General features: G+C 35.5%; 1 protein-coding gene across 4 annotated transcripts in view; it reads left to right on the forward strand.

The window, feature by feature from the left end:
- HERC2 (HECT and RLD domain containing E3 ubiquitin protein ligase 2) overlaps positions 1-21229 on the forward strand; it is a 108540-nt gene that overhangs the window by 78201 nt on the left and 9110 nt on the right. For all 4 annotated transcript variants that reach the window (XM_027674833.1, XM_027674834.1, XM_027674832.1 and 1 more), the window contains 21 exons: positions 114-285; positions 835-1021; positions 1788-1928; positions 2087-2278; positions 3548-3701; positions 4405-4512; positions 5488-5619; positions 6132-6290; positions 6382-6500; positions 6880-7005; positions 7939-8094; positions 8242-8357; positions 8484-8682; positions 9857-10071; positions 10575-10752; positions 12335-12496; positions 13620-13711; positions 14508-14647; positions 15662-15849; positions 16512-16709; positions 18527-18610. In XM_027674833.1, the coding sequence (XP_027530634.1) occupies positions 114-285; positions 835-1021; positions 1788-1928; positions 2087-2278; positions 3548-3701; positions 4405-4512; positions 5488-5619; positions 6132-6290; positions 6382-6500; positions 6880-7005; positions 7939-8094; positions 8242-8357; positions 8484-8682; positions 9857-10071; positions 10575-10752; positions 12335-12496; positions 13620-13711; positions 14508-14647; positions 15662-15849; positions 16512-16709; positions 18527-18610 (3218 nt within the window). The remainder of the gene's footprint in view (positions 1-113; positions 286-834; positions 1022-1787; positions 1929-2086; positions 2279-3547; positions 3702-4404; positions 4513-5487; positions 5620-6131; positions 6291-6381; positions 6501-6879; positions 7006-7938; positions 8095-8241; positions 8358-8483; positions 8683-9856; positions 10072-10574; positions 10753-12334; positions 12497-13619; positions 13712-14507; positions 14648-15661; positions 15850-16511; positions 16710-18526; positions 18611-21229) is intronic.

Genomic DNA, 21229 nt, shown 5'->3' on the forward strand with positions numbered 1-21229 from the left:
ATCTACTGTAGAGTTAGTCATCTTTCTGATTTGATAAGAAATTACATAAATCAGTTCTAACGATTTATTACACCATTAAAAAATGCTCACCTTCTCTTCCCCCCACCCTCCAGGTGTTCCTTCAGATGCAGATTCTTCTGCTGCCAGTAACAAAATCAGTGGGGCAAACAGTTCCAAGCCAAATCGTCCTTCTCTTGCTAAGATTCTCCTGTCACTGGATGGGAATGTTGCCAAACAGCAGGCATTATCTCATATACTGATGGCGTTACAAATCATGTATGCCAGGTAGGCATGGAAACATTTTTGTCTGTTGCAGAGCAAAAGATGACACAGCTTACATGTATTAGGGTCTCTTGAGTCAGGTATAAATTGCTTAACAAGTTTGGACTCCTCAGGATGGGCTTAAGCTTTCTTTAATTTTTTTTTTTATGTTGATGTTACCTCTGTGCTCTTATGTTTACAAAAGTTTAAATTGTCTGGGGAAAAGATGTTTATTTAAGAATGCTCAAGTGAACAGTGTAGAAGCAGTGTAAGTCAGTCATGATAGATGATATGGAGGAAGTAGTTGGGGGCAGGTTGGAAAGAACAATAAAACTTTACAGTGCCCTCATTGTTAGTAGAGAACAGAGTATTTGTGCTAAAATTTATGAAGAGAAACTCAGGTTAAAATAGTGGCCTTAAAACTATTAGGCCCAAAGGAGAAGAGTGATAAACTACTCTCTAAATAGAACTTGGAAGCCTTACCTTGTTTTATTAAGAAAAGCTAATATAATTTTTCAAGTTCAACAAGGGAGTATAGTTAGGTTTATGTTAATCTGTCCTAAATTATTTCAGGGATGCAGTCGTTGGAGCTTTGATGCCTGCAAGTATGATTGCACCAGTAGAATGTCCCTCTTCATCGCCAGCCCCCCCATCAGATGCTACGTCTGCAGGAAGCCCTGCAAATGGAGATGAATGCATGCTTGTAGGAGATATAGAAGAGAGGCTGAGCCCAAACCCATGGCAGGACAGGAAAGGGGAGGTAAAGTGTCAAATTATTTTTTTCCATCAGTTTTTAACAGTAAAGCTGAAAAATATGATCTCCATTAGTTTGATAATAGCAGAAAATGAAAAAATCTTTCATGCTCTGATTTCAGGACTGGCTTCTCTGTGTATGTCAGATTCGGAAAAGCTGAAATTTTAGTGTGAATTCAATTTTGAACTCGCAGAAAGCATTGTGTCGCTTAAATGCAATTATGATGATTTGTAGTAATATTTTAGAGGTATTGAATTTTTTACAAGAGTGATATTAAAAAACAAAGTCAATAATAATAGTAAATAAATAGTAAATAATAGTAAATAAGAGGATATTTGACCATTATTGAATGAAATTAGTTAATCAGTTAATGTAGACATGAGCCCCTAAATGAAATTCTACTCTGATTCCCAACTGCTAACAGAAACAGAAAAAAGAAAAGGCTTGCTACTGAAGAGATCTTTTGCTCTAACAAACTATGAATTTGACATGTATTATTAGGGATTGTGTTGTACTTTGTAGACTTTTCTGCAGGCACTGATGTTTTATTGTATGTTTTTGTAGCAGCTGGCATTGAGGGGGTGTGTTGGCTGTTTTTCTGTCTTAGGAACATAAAATAGAAGCTAAAAATACAAGCAGTGAATCTGAACTTATGGCTCTTTTTAGATTGCCGCTGTCTTTGAACACTAGCCCTTCTAATGAATAATTAAATTCTTAAAGGATTTACAGTGTATTGTTGAAGCTTTTATTAGTTATTATTTGTTTTGGCTAGGTTGTTCCTTCAGAAGATGCTGTGACACCGTCTGCTGTAACTCCCTCAGCTGCTGCTGCCTCTTCCCGTCCTTTCATTCCAGTCACAGATGATCCTGGAGCTGCCAGTATCATTGCAGAAACCATGACAAAAACCAAAGAAGTAATGTTGTCAATACCTTCCTTAAAACTTAAGTCCTTACCATGCTTTTATCAAGCAGGGAGGTTTTTTGTGTGTGTGCTTTAAAAATTATTCTGTAAATGACTGCATATTTTTAAATCTATCTAAAGACAGAGGGATGTTTATTCTTTGTTTTGTAGGATGTAGAAAGTCAAAGTAAGGTATCTGGTCCAGAACCACAGTACTTGGATGAGTTTACGAGTCTTCTGGTTCCAGATGACACGCGAGTCATGGTTGACCTGCTAAAGCTCGCTGTGTCCAACCGAGCAGGTGAAAAGGGAAGAGATGTTCTTTCAGCTGTGCTGTCTGGCATGGGCACAGCTTACCCACAGGTCAGGCTTTGTTTCTGTTACATTTTAACTATGTCCTTTCTATTAGTAGCTCTCTAGAATATTTTCTTTTATTGGAAGTACAGCTCAACACACTGAGAAACTTAATAAACATGAAAATTTGAATTGAACTTAAATGCATGTAAGCTTTAATAATTTTAATGGAAATACTACATGAATATATGCATGTGCTACCAATGTCAGTAATAGACTAATTTCTCAATTTGTCATGCTGTGGTTAGGCATTAAAATAGAAGCTTAATTAGCGTATTTATATATTGGCTGTGGTTATTGGAATGAAGCTGAATTAACCAAGCCCTATTTGCTAGATCTGTAGAATGTTACTTTGAAAACTTCCATGGTGGTTTTGCTTTGCATCTGAGTTTATTTCTCAGATTGATGCAGTCATTATTGCTGGCTACAAGTTCTGTTAATAAATTTTTAAACATTTAATAATTTTTCTTAATTGTTAAGATTTACATTTGATGCATTGGACTTTCTAACTATTTACAAAGTATCCATGGGTGTGGAGGTTTTTTTAGCATAGCTGACAGAAAGAATGTTGCAAATGCTAAATTATTTATAGAATCTGTGTACAGTAATGAACTGAAAGTTGTTTAATATTTCTTGTAGCTTTACCCTTCAAATAGTAGTTTTTCCTAATACGTAACAATTAATTTAAGATTTCTAAAACTGTTACTCCCCACCCCCTTAATTAGCTAAGTATATTTATGTTGGGTTTGAGATGTAGTTTTCCCAGTGCGCATATAGATAAATGCTATATGTGCACTTATACATTAGTTCTGGGGTTTTTGCTTCTAGCATTAATAGTAAGTAGCAGAACAACTCTTGTTTGCGTGGGGTTTTTGTATTTTGCAGTCAGAATTTTTATTTGAAACTGCTCTTTTAAAATTAGTACTATTGGAATTTTCTCCCTAAGCAGTTATTTGCAATATTACATACTGGTTAAATATTTATACCTTTCATTAATCTCTTGCTCTATCCTTTACAGCATAGATTTAATAGTTTGCTTATTCTGTAAGGAAAAACAATTCTATGTGTTGTTTACTTACTGAAAACTTACATAATTTGGCTTTTAGTTCCAGGAGTTTTTCTAGCTTTACAAGAAGGAGTATTTTTGAATTAATATTGCGGTCTTTGAATCAGTATTCAGAAAATGTTATTTTAAATTTGAGAAGAATGGTAGTTGACTTAGATTGCATGGACTAATCAAACATACTGTGTGTAAAGTGTACATTTTTCTTTTCTTAGGTTGCTGATATGTTGTTGGAGCTCTGTGTTACTGAACTAGAAGATGTAGCAACTGATTCACAAAGTGGTCGCCTCTCTTCGCAACCAGTTGTGGTAGAAAGCAGCCATCCATATACTGATGATACCTCTTCTAGTGGCACAGTTAAAATACCAGGTACAGAGTTCCTAGAGTTACATTGCTAAGATTCAATTATTTTGAAGCTTGCATGCATTAAGTTGTTCCTTAGCTTGCAAAAATGTTTATTGAGCTTTTAAATGTTACATATCATATTGCTATAAAAAAAGTATTTTTTGATGCACTTACATACTGCATGAACATTTTGATCTGATGAAATGTGCATTTTTGGGTTCACTGGCTGTGATTGCACTTGTATATCATTGCTGTTTTCTGTTCATTTATGGAACTGAGAAGGACTGAGTCTTTTTCAGGGTCAGTAATTGTACACTTATTTTCTAGTCTTGAGCAAGGGAAGTACCTTTTTGTTTTAACAGTTCTTTCAGTAGTGCTTTCTTCAGTAAGTTACCTACTACTTATGAAGAGTTACAGACAATAACGAGCTGTTTGCCTTAACTTTTAAATAGGCATTTTTTGCCTTTTGCAGCTTTAGTTTTGAATGTTCTAATATGGTCTTTTGTCTGCTAGCCCCTACTCACATGAGCTTGCTGTGATCTAAGCCTTACAAAGGGAAGAAATTACAGAAAAATAATATCATTAAACTAAAGGAAGTTATTTTTATTAATGAGTGCTATGACTTCCAAGCAACTCTGTTTGATTTCATGTGGATTTCTAAAATACTGCATTTGTTTGCGGTATTGATTGCTCTGTAAAACTTTGTAAACTCTTTGTTGCCGTTTAGGTGCCGAGGGACTGAGAGTAGAATTTGATCGCCAGTGTTCTACAGAGCGGCGCCATGACCCACTCACCATAATGGATGGTGTCAACAGAATTGTTTCTGTCCGATCAGGTTATGAGATCCAGTGCTTTTCCAAAATTTCTTGTGTGGTTTGCTGTTAAATGCTGAATGAAATGTACCACTCCCTGTGACAGACTTCTTGTGAGGGATATGCAAATTCTATTTTAAACGAAAAACAATATATGATCTAGACACACAGAGTGATCTTGCATCTTTAATTATAGAGAATCTCTCGGAAAAGCATGTTGTGCTGTCCTCTTCTTCCTAAGAGCAGTTAAGGGTGTAAAAATCAGTGTTTAGCACCCCTGCCAACATGTGTGAATTTCTGTATAATAGTCAAATGTCCAAAATAATAGCTTGATGCTGTCTCTGTTTTCTACTCTGGCCTATATATGTGACACTACATGAATTCTTCACATCTTTAATCTTGATGTCTCTGATTTAATTTTTAAGCACTATTAATTTGTAGTAGATTTTAGAAGAACATTTTTAATCTCATCAAATTTTATGTTGAACCTGCCCATACACTACATCATGTGCAAAGGTCTCAGTAGTTACTACCTGTGCTTAATATCTCTGGGCAATCATGATGTGGGCTTTTACTTTTGACCCGTTTTTCCCCAGACTGTTTCAGATGTACATTTCATTATTGAGATATTTCTGACTGGATTCCTGGTTGGAAGCTGTAAAGCTTAATTTAATGTATATGTTGTTCTATATTTTTGTAGTATGAAAGAAAATTAGAAATAGGACAGTGGATTTTAGTAAGCTTTCGTAATGCCTCTTGAATGTGCTAATAAAAGCACTGAGGCTATCTACTAGCAGTGCTAACCATACTGTTAAAGACTTTTTGTTCATGTAACATCTTTATAGTTATGTTTATGTGCTTTGCATAGCTTTTTTTCGTAAATGCATTTATGTAATGTTTATAATGCATAACCATGGAGGGAAATTGCTATGGATGAATGGCTTGCATATTGGCTCAGACAGTATAGATGAATATGTTCATATTACCTACCGTAACAGGTCGTGAGTGGTCAGATTGGTCTAGTGAATTGAGAATTCCAGGGGATGAGTTAAAGTGGAAGTTCATCAGCGACGGGTCTGTGAATGGATGGGGATGGCGATTCACTGTTTACCCGATCATGCCAGCTGCAGGTAAGGTATCACATATGACATTTATAGACAGGTAAGAGAGTAGATTTTCTTGTGTGCTTTTTACAGTTGCATTTATTGCATGGTATTTACATGCCAAAGTTCAATAATTCATTTACATTTATACTAAGAAAAATATACTTTCATAGTTAGGAAACATTATCAACTAAGTCCTGAGAAGGTGTACTTGTTCATAGGGAAGAGATAAAAATATTTTGTAATCACTCTAGTTTGCCTCTTCATTGGTGAAGAGAGGATACTTTTGGGGCACAATTAATCTGAAATAACTTTATTTTTTTCAATGCATTTGCTTTGAAATTAGGTGAATTAGGTAACGAAAGTGCCGCTTACTTCAGTCCCTTCGAAGGGAGGTGGAATGGATCAACTCACGTGCAGATTAGCACTCTAGAGTGATGTATTTGGTCAGCCAAATCCTGCCTGTGTTCTGTTCTTATTTCAGTCTGAGGACAAACTTTCCCCAGCTTTTTTTTTTTGTTGCTTTTTGTTTCTTGTAGGCCCTAAAGACCTTCTGTCAGATCGTTGCATTCTTTCATGTCCCTCAATGGATCTGGTTACGTGTTTGTTGGATTTTCGCTTAAATTTTGCTTCCAACAGGAGTATAGTTCCTCGCTTGGCAGCTTCTCTTGCAGCCTGTGCTCAACTGAGTGCCTTAGGTAGGTATAGTCTTAAAATTAAGTCTGTTTGTTTGAAGTTAAAATTATTGTTTTAAGTAATTACATTCTTTGTGTACTTGTTTTTCTTTAGCTGCTGGCCACAGAATGTGGGCCTTGCAGAGACTACGGAAACTGCTCACAACCGAGTTTGGCCAGTCCATTAACATCAACCGGATCTTAGGGGATAACGAGGGAGAGACACGAGCTTTGGTAAGAAGGCAGTGATGCTCTCCTCTTCACATTTTTGACATTAAGATGTATGTGAAGCATTAAATGCTAGCCCTGATGTATGTTTTAGCTATCAATGGCAAAATAGGAAATAGGCAAATGAATAGTTGTCTTTCACAGGTCTGCAAGTCCGTAAAGGTACTTTATTTTAGAAAAAAAATGGCTAATTCCAAGACTGTGTAGATGTGCTTTTGGAATTGCCAGAAAGTGGTAGAAATACTTTAATGTTAAGAACCGGATGGAAATAATACTTCACAGAGCTTCCTGTAGTTTGGGACGTTATTTGTGTTTTTATTTCTAAATAATGTACTTTCTGTAATGAATACAGTAAGACTAACTCTCTGGTTCTGTGATGTTCTAGAGTTTCACAGGGAGTGCTTTAGCTGCTTTGGTTAAAGGTCTTCCAGAAGCTTTGCAACGACAGTTTGACTATGAAGACCCCATTGTGAGAGGTGGCAAACAATTGCTCCATAGTCCTTTCTTTAAGGTAATGAAATACAATCAGTAAAGAATTCGTTAGAACAGTTCTGGGATTTTTTTATAAGACATGGTAAGCACACCTATATCAGAAATGTTTTCTGAAAAAAACAGAATACTTCTAAAAGGAGAATCAAATATACAAATAAAGGATAAGGAGTACTTAGCTAGGCAGAGGAAGGTAGGTAGATCAGAAAAACATCTTGGGAGTACAGTAGGCTACACTTTTCGATAAGTGATTTCTGAGTTGTCCTAATAGGAGTGTTGTATATTTCTATTTAGTTAGTTAAATGCTCTGTTGGCTTTATTTACATCCAGTTGGAACAAATAAGTGTCTTAAGTGGAAGGCTATTCTGTTTTGGACCCTATACTTCAAAGTAAAAATAAACTAGTTGAGGAGATGTAGAGAAGAGCAAGAAGAATAAAAGGCTGAAGAAGCCTCCCATGTAGTAAAAGTGAAATTAAAGATAGCTCACCTATCTTAACAAAAAGAAATTCTCAAAAGTTTATACAAGGAAGAAGTAATCCGTTGTTCACAATATTCATCGGTAACATTGATGTGAAATCGAATCACATTGAAAATCAGTTGAAAATTCATTTAATTGTAGGAAGGGGACTTAGTTTAGAAATGGAGGTAAAAAGTTCAGCACATGGTATTTGATATAGAAAAGTTAATTAATCTAGGAGTGTTTTTCCCTGGGAAGTTATGAAAACTTCTGGATTGGAAGAGGAAATTAGGTATGTGACATAGTGTGGATACACTTGATGCTGCCCCATCAGTGAGGGTAATGAAGATGACTCTTAGTGTCCCTTGCACTTTATGTGTCTTTGAGACCATGTTCAGGCCCTACTGGTCTATGCACTGTTCAACTGTATCAAATGCATATTAATTTTTATTGCACGTTTTTGATCCATCTCTAAAATGTTTTTTGATTGTCTGCAGGTGCTTGTGGCTCTGGCTTGTGATCTGGAGTTGGACACACTCCCTTGCTGTGCAGAGACGCACAAATGGGCCTGGTTCAGGAGATACTGTATGGCATCCAGGGTTGCTGTGGCTCTTGATAAAAGGACACCATTACCTCGCCTTTTCCTTGATGAGGTACTGTGGGAATACTTTAAATGGTTAATGGAACATGTGAAAGTGTTCCATGTAAAAAGATACACCGAAATTGAAGTATTTTATTCCAACTGTGATAGGAGTAACTGATAATTTGAATAAAGTTGTTTAATACAAAATATTTTACAGGTGGCAAAGAAAATCCGAGAATTAATGGCAGATAATGAAAATATGGATGTTCTTCATGAGTGCCATGATGTCTTCAAGAGAGAACAGGATGAGCAGCTTGTCCAGTGGATGAATAGGTTATTTCTTTCAGCTGTGACTGGTTTGGTCTTGTGATGCTTTTTTTATTGTACAATGATAAACTGCATTTTCTGTGACTTTTTAAAAGCTCTTTTAAGATTTTGCTTGTTTTGCATTTTCTGCAGGCGACCTGATGATTGGACACTTTCAGCTGGAGGCAGTGGAACAATTTATGGTTGGGGTCATAATCACAGAGGACAACTTGGTGGAATTGAAGGGGCAAAAGTCAAAGTCCCAACTCCATGTGAAGCTCTTGCTACCCTTAGACCAGTGCAGTTAATTGGTGGTGAACAGACTCTGTTTGCAGTGACCGCTGATGGGAAAGTAAGGATGCAACAAATGGTTGTTTGTTTGATTCCCTTGAAATATTTCATCATCAGTCAGAATGGGTTTGACTAAATAAGAAATAATGTGCATAGCACAGGTTTATTATTATTATTGGTAGTAGTAGTAGTTTTGTTTTATTATTTTAAAGAATCTGAACTGTACCAACTCCACCTGTGCATTCTAAGAATGCAGTGTACTATAGCATTAAATGCATGAAACAAGTTGCATATTTTAGTTCTTGGTTCAAAAATGTGATCAGATTTTGGAAAACAAAGCTGGGCACAAGCAATGTGTTCACAGAGTTCCATGAAACAGGACAGACAGTAAAATGTAATGATGATTATATCTCTCTAGCAGGGGAGAGGTATAATCTCAGATTATTCACAGTTGGCTGAATGTAAATTAGATATTGCAGGATCCAGTTTGCAGATGCTTAAATCCTGAGCAAAAAGGAATCACAGTGCAGAAGTTTAGTGTAAGGTATAGGAGAAAAAAATAAGTCAATGAATTCGAAAAGTCTTTATTTTTATACAGATGGTAGCTCTCTGTTTAGGACATGATGGAGAATTTTACATTCATCTAGTGAGGTACTATAATGATTCCTTTGGGTCAGTATCGTCCTTGTTAATTATTCAGAGAACGGTAAAGGGCAGATTAAATATATTTCTTGACATTCTGTTGAAAGAAATTATTTTCAGAGAGACAAAAAGAGTGAAAAGCACTACTTAGAACAGTATTTACGGGATGGAAGGGAAAGCAGCAATTGTGTTTAGGTGTATGTATTCTGCCGAAGAAAGAACATTAGAATAGTGCTGTTGGAAAGAGAGCTACAGGTGATAGTGATAGATGATTTTGTAATGTTATATTGCAAAGCTATGGTTTCTTGATAGTTTTACAAAACAAGCTTTAGTATTTCAAATGAAATCTGTTAAGTCAGTGAGACTTCTTCTTGGCTTGAATGTAGCCATATTTTCTGAAAGCTTTTGTGAAGTATTTCAAAATACTTCTTATATTCCAAAAGATAGAAAATAAAAGTCCTGTAAGAAACTGTTTTTTCCAGACTTTCCTCTAACTGTATTCTGGCATACATACTTAAGGAATTCTTCTGTACATCTCCAGTGAATGTTCTGCATGAGGCAAACAAAATTAAATTTTATTCTTTACTCTAAAGCTGTATGCCACTGGATATGGAGCAGGTGGTAGGCTTGGAATTGGAGGAACAGAGTCAGTTTCTACTCCAACTTTACTGGAATCCATTCAACATGTGTTCATAAAGAAAGTTGCAGTGAACTCAGGAGGAAAGCATTGTCTGGCATTGTCTTTTGAGGGAGAAGTTTATTCTTGGGGTGAAGCAGAAGATGGTAAACTGGGTCATGGAAACCGAAGGTAAGTAACACTCCGATATGTTATTTTAAAAGAAACTATTAATGGATACTTATTATAGTTGCTATGTATTAAAAGTGCTGTGTGAGTACTGCCTACATGGAGAAGTCACCGTTAAGTAGTGATGTGGAAACATATGTTTTAAAATTGGAGGACCACAAAATATTTTTCAGATAAGCAGTTACTCTGATTTCTGTATATAGATATCATCTTCTAACAAACTTATCTGTGGATGCTGAAGTTCAGTGGCTTTCCTTTGAGATCTGTCTTGTAGGTGGGTATGTGGAACCTTTTGGGAGCAAAACTGCCATTGTCCTTATTTCCACATGCACTGTTGCCTACATTAAGTGAGAGGTTTTGTTGTGTTAGAGATAAGTGTTCTGATCCAAAAAGTAAAAGGAATGCTCAAGTCCATGGGGGCAACATTATATGTTTTATACTAGTGTGTTTTATAGTACAAATGGTCTGTTCCGAAAGTTTTGTCCAGACAAATGTTTTCATTTCAGCCCTTGTGATCGTCCTCGTGTAATTGAGTCTCTGAGAGGTATAGAAGTGGTTGATATTGCTGCTGGGGGAGCACACAGCGCTTGTATTACAGCAGCAGGAGACCTTTTTACATGGGGAAAGGGAAGATATGGACGCCTTGGGCACGGAGATAGTGAGGACCAACTAAAACCTAAACTGGTAAGAAACCTTTGGAGTATGACACAGTCTTAGTCCAGTTTATACCTTCTGATTTGTAACTTTTTGCATTTCTGCATATAGAGAATGAAAAGACAAAACAGTGATATGTATTTATAAGAAATTAACAAATTGCCACACCTGGAAGGATAAAATGAAAGAGGAGCTCCAAACTTTGTGGCTTTTAGTGTTCACTAAACAGCTTACAGGGAATTTCTTTTAGAGAGGTTTAAAGAAAACCCCAAATCAAACCCCCCACCCCTCAGTAGGTAAATTTCACCCTTTCCCAGGTGTAGTTTGCACTGAAAGTGAGTTCTTTGTCTTCTGGGTCTCCTCATTATTTACTTACTGGAAAATACAACAGTGTTTACAGTGATAGCCACTTAGTTACTTACAAACTACTTTTTTCTCCTGACATAATGATACTCTTGATTCTCATGATTGAATACTGACATGTTACAGAAGTATACACTAAGTTAATAAGAATTTAACAAAGTAATTATGAAGTATTTCATTGCTATTTGCTAAAGAAAGTTCAGTTAAGCCGTTTTTGATGAAGAAGATTAAGTAGTAAATCTAAGAACTTGGACACTGTGGAATGTAAGAAGAATGAGTATACTGATAAATTCAGACTTGTACTCGTGAACTAGGAGCTTTTAGCCAGAAATAGTGGTATTAAGAAAATTGCCCAGCCTTTGAAATGAGAGTTCATTTTGCTACCTCCTTTCTCTTGCTGAAAATACAGCAAAGGCTGAGGCTGCGTTTTTTGACTCAAACTGAATGTTAGTTTGTTATTTTTATTCATAGCTCTGTGTATATATTTCTGTTCATACGAGCATTAACTTTTTCCAGTGTTTTAATTTGTGAGATGAGGTATCATACATTCTTAGTCCTCTTTGGGCCCCAAAAAAGCAAGGTTTGCCCACCTTTCCTTTTTCCCCCTCCATGTTCTTTGGTCGTACAAAAATAGATAACCTGTAGATGAGTTGAAGTATGTGAAGTTCCATGCTGCTTTGGGTGATGGGTTGTGCCACCTGTAATCTATTCAAGTAGTTGTGAAGATGGGAAGGATGTGATGTATATGTGGGTCACTAAGCTTTTACTTTGTGATTCCAAATCCCATACTTCGTCACTAGATGGCACCATTTCAAAAGACGTTGATTGCATTCGGGTTGTGATGCAAGTGCTCAAAAATTGAAAACTAGTAAAAGACTATTTGAAAATAAGGCTTTTTCTTTTTCCCCTTACTGTATTTGCCCACAGAGCCTGAAATTATTTGAACAGAATATAGTCTTTGATAACCTTAGGTATTTTGTATTAATTGTTTTCCCTGACATTTTAGGTCAAAAAATTTAACTAGTTCACCAATTAAAATAAATAAATCCTAATTTAAAATGCATAGTTAGTTTCATTTTGCTGGTTTGAAAAGAGCAAAGCTCTTTGAGTTGCCTTTATTTGCTTATGCCTGTGCTGTTTCAGACTTGTAGTTTCACTGAAGCACTTCTGCAAGTTGGGTTTGTCATCTTTTCTGAAACTAAATGAGTGCGTCTTTTATTGTGAACAAAAATGGGTGATTTTGTTACAGGTGGAAGCTCTCCAGGGTTACCGTGTGATTGATATAGCCTGTGGCAGTGGAGATGCACAGACATTGTGCCTGACTGATGATGATACAGTCTGGTCCTGGGGTGATGGAGACTATGGAAAACTTGGGAGAGGAGGCAGTGATGGCTGTAAAGTACCAATGAAGGTATTTCAGTGTAATTTTTTCATTGCTTTAGAAACCAGGATATTGGTGGAGAACACTGAAGACAGATTTGCCAATATGTGCAAACTTTGACCCATCCTGGGACGTCAGGATTCTGGTGCCTGTCATACAGATGAACTTTATAGGCTACAATAACAAATCTAAGTTTTGTGCTGACTGATGAAGTTGCACTTGAAGGTTTTTCTTTGGAGGGCGTTGCTGGTTTGAGCAGTATTTATCATTTTAATTTTGGTTCCTGTCAAAACATTACATTTTGCCAAGAAATCTTCGTGTTTGTTTGTGTTAATAAATTTCCATAATACTCCTAAAATCATAAGTTCATTCCAGAAAGGGATATCAATTAATTGAAAAATAATCTTACTTATATTAAACTTACATTAAGCTTTATATAACCCTTCCTGTGAGTGCATGGCTGACTTGGAATTTCTTCACGTTACAAATTAAATCAGTGTAGCAATCAAATTTGAATTCCAGTACTTACTATGAAGATGAATGTTGCTTGTGTGTGAGAAATGTGTGTTTCATTGTGTATGCCTATGCACAATGGATTTTAGATTCTAAATCCAGAATCACACTTTATTACTTGGATAGAGGTATCCCCATTCAGTCTCCAAATGTTTCCATCATGATGTAACATAATGTGAAAATAGTTTATCTTTCATCAGTCATTAGTCCCATAGGATTGATAGTAAAGCAACATAAGGATAATAATAAATAGGAAGAGTCTACTGGAGGTATAAATATTTTTATTATGTCAGCAGAATCACATCCTTGTCGTACCAGCTGGGGATGATTAATGTTGAGTGTTTGCAGAAAAAGCTTTATCATTTCTACTTGGGGCAATTGCCAAGTAACTATTGGAAAAACACACCAGAGATGGATCTTCAACAGTTTGTGAAATTTGAGCTTCTTTTTGGTGTTTAAGTGGTAAACAGTAGAAACATGAAGGGAGTAGAATTCTTCTAAATTATCTACATAAACATTTTAATTTGTGAATATACATATAGCTATACATTTGAACATTATATTTTACTTAACACTGTGCAGTCTATGGATTTATAGCCTCCTTTATTAACTCTGATTTGATTTGATATTATTTTTCTAGATTGATTCCCTCACAGGCCTTGGAGTGGTTAAAGTAGAATGTGGATCACAATTTTCTGTGGCCCTTACCAAATCTGGAGCAGTATATACATGGTAAGTATTCTGTATTAGTTATTTTGACAGTATTAGATGCAACCTTGTCTGTAACAGATATTAGTAATACACTGCCTTCACTGTTTTGGTCTACCCCATCAAAAATTTTCTGAGTTCCTCAATCTTGATTAGTAATCCACTAATGTTCTTTTGGGAACATTTTGTAGTGCTGTGAATGAAAAATCCAAGTATTTTGTTTTGGAGACAGTAGAATTATAAGCATGAAGTGTCATGCAGGGTGGAAGATGATAGCATAAATAACATTCTCATGTGTTATCAAAATTGTGTCTAGCTTGTGGTGGCTGCAATGTGAGAATTTGATTTTAGAATTCGTTGTTTTAATCTTCCTACACCACTCCAAATTTTGTCATTTAAACCACTAAACTAAAATGTTTAAAAAGACTAAGCAAAATACCTTCCCAGCTTTCCTCTGCCACCTTGTTTGCGTGACATTAGATATCCTTAAACTGTACAAAGTTCGAGTCTCTGAGATCAGTAAACGTAGTGTTTTTGCAGATAAATGGTTCTAATACTTGACCCTTTAAGACGAAAAAAATAAACCATCCCCTGCAAAAGTGTTAAAAGGACCTACGCAGAATAAGTAGGAGCAGCACAAGAATTTGTACTGTGTCAGCAGAATCACATCCATACAAAAGAGGGATAATTAAGTTGAATATTTGGAGAATATTTTGATATTGGACTTTATAATTACATCTGCAGATCAAATATCAGACATGGTCTGTTGTTACATTTTTTCCACAATTAATTTTGAACTTTTTTACTCTTCTCTGTGCAGGGGCAAAGGAGATTATCATCGCTTAGGTCATGGATCTGATGACCATGTTAGAAGACCACGACAAGTGCAGGGACTGCAAGGAAAGAAAGTCATTGCAATTGCTACAGGGTCTTTGCACTGTGTTTGCTGCACTGAAGATGGTATAATAATCAAATAATTTATTTAGTTCTCAGCACTGAATTTGAATAAAATGAAACTTAATCTTTTAGTCAGGTGTTCGTAGGTTGTCCTTGCAAAAAACACTGGTTTTCTGTGTGCATGGATACATTTTATGTTTGCAGATGTTGTATGTTTCTTAAGCAGCAAGCATGATGTTGATTTGAAGTGATCACATAAAAATAAATTGATGAAAATTAAAGAATTCAAGTTGCATACACATTGATGGTCAAAGAAAAATATAGAACTCTAAAAGTAATTACAGAATGATCAAGCAGTAGCATTGAATGCATATGGCTTTTTTTTTTTTTGCAGTCTTGTGGGCCTACTGAAGTGTTTAACTTGCTAAATGAAGCATTGCACAAACAATATTGCTTCTTACAAAGCAGGCTGAGATACTGAATATCCTTTGTAGCAGACTCACTCCCCCATTTAATTAACAAATCTGCACAATAACTGAGTGTTTTATGGGTGCTAGTGAAATATAGCTGCAGAAAATGAATGCTCAGGATCAAGGTTGTTACTTTAAAAGTATTTTCCAATTATCTTGCAACTGTGAGCAACTATTTTAATGTCCTTTCTAGTAATATAACTTATTTTAGGATCTTTTGTCTCATATAAAATGGTAAGCCTTTTTAAATTCTTTTTTTTTTTTAATATTGGCTTTGTTTTTTTCCATGAAATTATGTTTCTGGTGTTCTGTTGTTCTTCTGCTCCACCTTTTTCTCCTATTCTGAACAGAACTCTTTAATTATACAAACTGCTAGAAAAGAAATGCATCTTATGCTAGCTGCTCTACATAGACTGTGGACCTAGCTATGTCACTGAATATTTATCTGTACTAGATAGTGGATTTCAGGATGGCCATCAGTCCTAGAAGTCTTGATTACAGCCCAAGACCTCATTCAGTTAAATGTTTTATAAATACTAATTTAAAAAAAAAGGGCAAAAAGCTTGTATATTAGCTTCAGAATGATCAATTATTTTTATTGATTTAGGGGAAGTGTATACATGGGGAGATAATGATGAAGGGCAGCTTGGAGATGGAACAACTAATGCCATCCAAAGACCGCGCTTGGTTGCAGCACTTCAGGGTAAAAAGATCAACAGAGTAGCCTGTGGCTCAGCACATACTTTAGCTTGGTCAACCAGTAAACCTGCTAATGCTGGCAAGCTCCCTACACAGGTAATATTTTTGGCTTATTGAATTCAGATTTAAATGTACTCAGTATGCTTATATGCTCTTTCAGTTGATGTATTTCCTTTTAAATCCCTGCATAAGCTTAGTGTGCTTTGATTTGGCTTCATGTTTGAGCCAGTTACTTTGTTTTACTTTTGTATTTTCAAAGGATTCTGCTTTTCTGAGCTGAAAAAGCATCTTCATTCAGGTTTTAATCCAACTGCAGAACAGTAACTGAGTTTGTACACTGGCAGGAATTTAATTCTGTATCGCAGCTATGAAAATGTTATACCTTTCAGTGGAGTTCTTCATTGCTTGCTTTATGTTGAGAGGATTGTTTTTTGAATATTATGTATTTCAGCTATAAGGCCTGGGTGTAGTGATGACAGAATGTAAAATGTATTTGTTCTTGGATAAATTGTAAAATATGGAATAGCACTTATATTCTAACCATCATATTTTTAATACTTGTTTCAGTTTAGATGGATACTATTGGTATCTTTTAGAAACAACTGAACTCCATGTATTATATTTTGACAGTATGAATAAACAAATATCCGAATTTCTATTACAAATTTATCTACAAATGTAAAGGTTGTTGTTACATTTAATAAAATAAATTATATAATAATTCTAAATTACATTTAGATATCACTGCTTTATCATAGGTTCCTATGGAGTACAATCATCTGCAGGAAATTCCCATCATTTCATTAAGAAACAGGCTTCTGCTCTTGCACCACATTTCAGAACTCTTCTGTCCTTGCATTCCAATGTTTGATCTTGAAGGAAGACTTGAAGAAACTGGCCAAGGACCCTCGGTTGGGTTTGACACATTACGGGGAATACTGATTTCACAGGGAAAGGTATTTTATCAGAGTGTTTTTTAGGGGGAGATTTGTAACTGTAAGTGTAATGTGCTGTTTGAACTCTTTCTGAAGAAAGAAGATATATCTCAATTTGTTCTGTTGTATCTCAAATATTTGCATTCTGATGATGCAAACTGCTTTGTGTTCTTTCTGCTGTGTTTTTCACAGTTCTTCAACATAGTGCTTTTGTGTGTTGATCTTGACAATAACTTTACACTGTAAATCTTTAGTTTGCAGTATAGTTGAATTCTTCTGGAGAATTCAGTAGATGGTTTCCTGGAAAAAATGTGAGATAGTAGATGACGACCAGTTCATACCTGTTTGCATTCCTCTGTCAAGGTCAGGTGATATACTAGTTGATCCAAAGCTCTGTGCACGTACAAACTTGATTTATTAGACTGAGCTAAAAGTGAAAATAGAATACCTAAGAGTTCAATCCCAAATTGGTAATGAAAGTGGATTTTTATAGTTGTAAGTAAAGTCAGTCATGAGAAAATGTAGATAATTATAATGCTTTGAAGCTGCAAGACTTACTCAAAATTTTAGATATGGTAGGCCTGTGAAAACATGACTTGCCTTCAGTATAATCATTAGTTTTGGATCTGAATTTTCTCACTGTCATAGTAATTTGTCTAACTGAAAAAGAAAACATTATATAAGAAGACAAGTCTGCTGGGAGATATCTTTGAAAAGAGAAGCAGTTAAGTTTCCCCCTGCAGTGCTGTTCTATGTCCTTAAACAAGACACACGGCCTGTAACTAGACTCCTTAGCGCATGTATTGTCTCAAGGTCTCTTTTTCTAGACTCCAGTAAAATTTTGTAGTGGAACAATCAAGCTGTATACATACTTCACAGACCAAGGGAAGGCAACACATTTTTCATCAAAACCTACACTGGAGAAAAAAGAAACAGAAATACTAGCTGTTCTGTTCATGACACATTAGTGCTATTAATTTGCAGTCTTTACGTATATGATGTTACATATAAGAATGGGCGTGCAGGAGGCGCATTCAACCTCATTTACTTTAAGTCTGCAGAATAGTTACAGAAAGGTTTCACATACAAGATAAAATGTGATATCAGGTATATTTCAGAAACATTCAACAGAGGCAGCAGCAGTTGCAATGCCATATTCATATCTAGACATCTAAGTCAGGCTTACTGTCAGAGTTTCTAAAGACTTAAAATTCTTAATATTGCTTGAAACTGGCTGTAAAATCAGATCCAAATATTTAGTGAAGATATTTGAATTTGCATAAAAAGCTTTTTTTTGCTTTTGTGGTTGTTGTTCTGTGACATTAATTATTCTCCATATACATATATAATTCTGGTATAAACTTAATTTATACCTGTACTCATCAGTATGTTGGTTGCTTAATAATTGAATCTGGGGGCAGTGCAACCTTTCAAGCCATGGTTTTGAGTTATACAGGAGGGACTTTCTTGTTTACTTTTTTAGTATCCCCACTGTTTCAGATGTGAATCATATTAGTGCAAATAACATGATCCTTGACTAACATCTCACAGCTTTATCTTCTGTTGATTTTGTTTGTTTTTAGTATGTCAAAACTGTTTGATGCTTGTTTTATTTCTTCTAAAGAATACTCAGATGTGTTATGCCTTTTCTAGTGTTTTGTTGTGTACTCAGAAAGAAATTGCTGAAGGATAGCATTGCAGGATCAGTTTCTCTATTCTGTTGAGTCTTTTTTTCCTGAGTTGAACTAAGTATGTGTTTATCTGTGAAATATGTTCAGCATTCTTATTCGATTGCAGTTTTGCCACTATCTTAACTTTTTGTACTTTCCTTTTTTTAGGAAGCAGCTTTCAGAAAAGTTGTGCAAGCAACTATGGTGAGAGATCGTCAGCATGGACCAGTTGTAGAGCTCAACAGGATACAGGTATTTGATGCTGAAGTTTCCATGTACTATCTGTATGTTTAGCCTGCAGTGCTATGTTGATCAAACCCCTTTTTTCAGCTGTTTGGTATCTGAGAACTGAAGAGTTTAATTTTTATCAGTGAATCAAACAATGAATAATTGAATGTAAGGCCTACTTATTTTTAGTATGTTTTCATCCACAGTGTAGTTGTTTGGAGAGAGGGGGGTACTTTGTGAAATGTTAAGTGAATGGTTTAGGCTCTGATGAGCAAAGTATGTCCTGCTTGACAAAGGACTGCTTTTTCAAAACTCACTATATTAGATAATTTAAGGGAACAGAGATTCTGATGGTTTTCTTACCTTTCCAGATGATCAGCTGAATTACTCAGCTGTTGCTTTCATAACAGAGAACAGGAAGGGCAAAAAAAAAAAAGCAAAGGAAAAAAAGCCTTTGAATATAGTTAAATATCAGGCTGATCAACTCTTGTCCGTTGCTGGTCATCACATGTGGTCATATTGATTGCAGAACTCTTTGATACAAAAGCGCTTTTTTCCTTATCATTGACGTTAGAAAATGTAATGTTGTGCCTTAGGCCAGATGTGTCTTTTTTCCATAGATATTTCTGTAACATAGAATAGTAAAACATTGTTTTCATTTAAATGGACTGAAGCCTGATCTTACAGAGTCCTCATGCATTTCTTTTCTTTGGTGCTGCTTTCTTTTTTTTCTTTTTTTCCTGGTATATTGGAAAAAGTAAGAACATCTATTTGTAAGGTTAGAGTGGAGAGATTGTGAAAATTTTGACTGATTAGTTTTCTTTTAGTGAACAGAAATACACCCTAATGTGGCTGTTTCTGCTTCTTTGCCTTTTTCTATGTGCACTTAAAATTTTTTTGTAGTAATGTTCTGTGATAAAAATGTGGTATTTTAGTTTATAGTGCCAGAGATTTTCTTATTACTTTTTGTGTTTGTATTCAGAAAGTTTAATAAATTAGTGAGTGCAACCATTTTAGGCAGGAAACTAGTGAGTAGGTTTTGGGCTCATTTGCTACTGTCCTCCTTAATGAACAGTTGAGTTCATTAATTGAGATAGGCTTTCTCATGTATTTTTGCATGTTTGTTACTTAAATCTGTCTGGAACTCTAGAGATGAATTGGTAGCTTCCCCTCTTCTGTGGGAAATGAAATACTGCTTTAACACAAGTCTTTCCTAGATTTAGCCAAGTGAAGGCTAAAAAGGGCCATGTTCGTAATCTGACCTGATTACAATGTACAAAGGATGGCTCACAATTTATTGAGTTATCTTTTGCTGAGAATGAGAATGTGGATTCTTATTTGATCCTTTATAATATTTAATTGAAGATTCAAAGCTGCTTTACGTAGTCACAAAAAAACTAATTGTCAGTTTAAAAATGTTCATCTTATTTGCAGTTGTAAGTTAAAGTGCAACTAGGCCCTAAAATGTCTTTGCTTTCAGAAAACTGTTCTTGCAGTTTATAGATTATATGGTGCAGTCAATTCACTTCATCTTCAATTGTATAAAATAAACAGATGAGTTTTTAATTTAAAGTTGTTTTCCAGATATTAACTTGTTTTTTAAAATACTTCCTTAGCATCCCTTGCTGTTCAGTGGTTTCTTTGGAAGTACCAGAACTGGACGTAACAACTGTCTAACTTGCAGTGTAAAACCAAGCAAAACACCACTCCCTTGTCCTAAGATCAAGGGTTACATGGACCAGATTCCTTTAGAGTAGATCACATTCACCTTACATACAGCTTGGCCCTGTTTTTTTTCTGTTGGGAGTCTTGTAAAGGTGGGACATCATAGTGTTATGTAGTTTTCCTGCTCAGAGTGTGTGAAATACAATGTGATGGCTGTACTGTAACTCAGCCAAGTGCCAACCTGGTGTTTCTGTAGAATAAAATTGAGTGTAGATATTTTATGCTTTGAGGTGTAGCATAAAGGAGTGTAGCTTGAATGCACAGAGACAGTTTAGGATGCTGTTGGAGGACTGTATAGGGCATAAAAACCATATTTGATGCAGTTTTATCCATAGTAATTTCTGGGAATAGTCATTAAGTGAAATGTTCCAAAACAGCATCTGGGCCTTGTTCTGGAAAGGTGTAATAGAAGTAGTCCAGAAAGTGAACTAACAGTTATATGTCTAGACAGGGTTCCAGTGCTCAGGTTTACTTACTGACCCTCTTACTAGCAGATAGATTTATCCAGTGTTTAAGTATGGATGTAGCTTGTGTGGTGTCAATTGGACAGTGTGTTATGACTTATAGGCAGACACTTTCAGAATGCTGTTAAAACGTATCTTTCCACTGCAGTTGAAAGGAATTCCTTCCTTTTCAAAAGGAAAAAAATTTCAGTTATGAAGGAGAATGTGTGCTTTCATTAATGTAATACTGCAAGGAGTCCGCTGGTTTAATGTTCTCTACTGTCAAAGGAGGAATGTGACACGTATGGATATATGAAATGCCACTTTAAGACTAGGACTCCTTATTAAATGTGGGTTATAGAAATCTCAATAACATGATGAGTAAAAATGATCTGATCTTATAGTAGGCACAGCATATGAATGAATGATTTGTTCTTTTTTGAGGGTTATATTTCAGTTTAAATATCATTCTTCC

The sequence above is a fragment of the Neopelma chrysocephalum genome, unplaced genomic scaffold, assembly GCF_003984885.1.
Source record: "Neopelma chrysocephalum unplaced genomic scaffold, ASM398488v2 Primary Assembly neopelma1_25, whole genome shotgun sequence".
In the NCBI taxonomy this organism is placed as follows: Eukaryota; Metazoa; Chordata; class Aves; order Passeriformes; family Pipridae; genus Neopelma; species Neopelma chrysocephalum.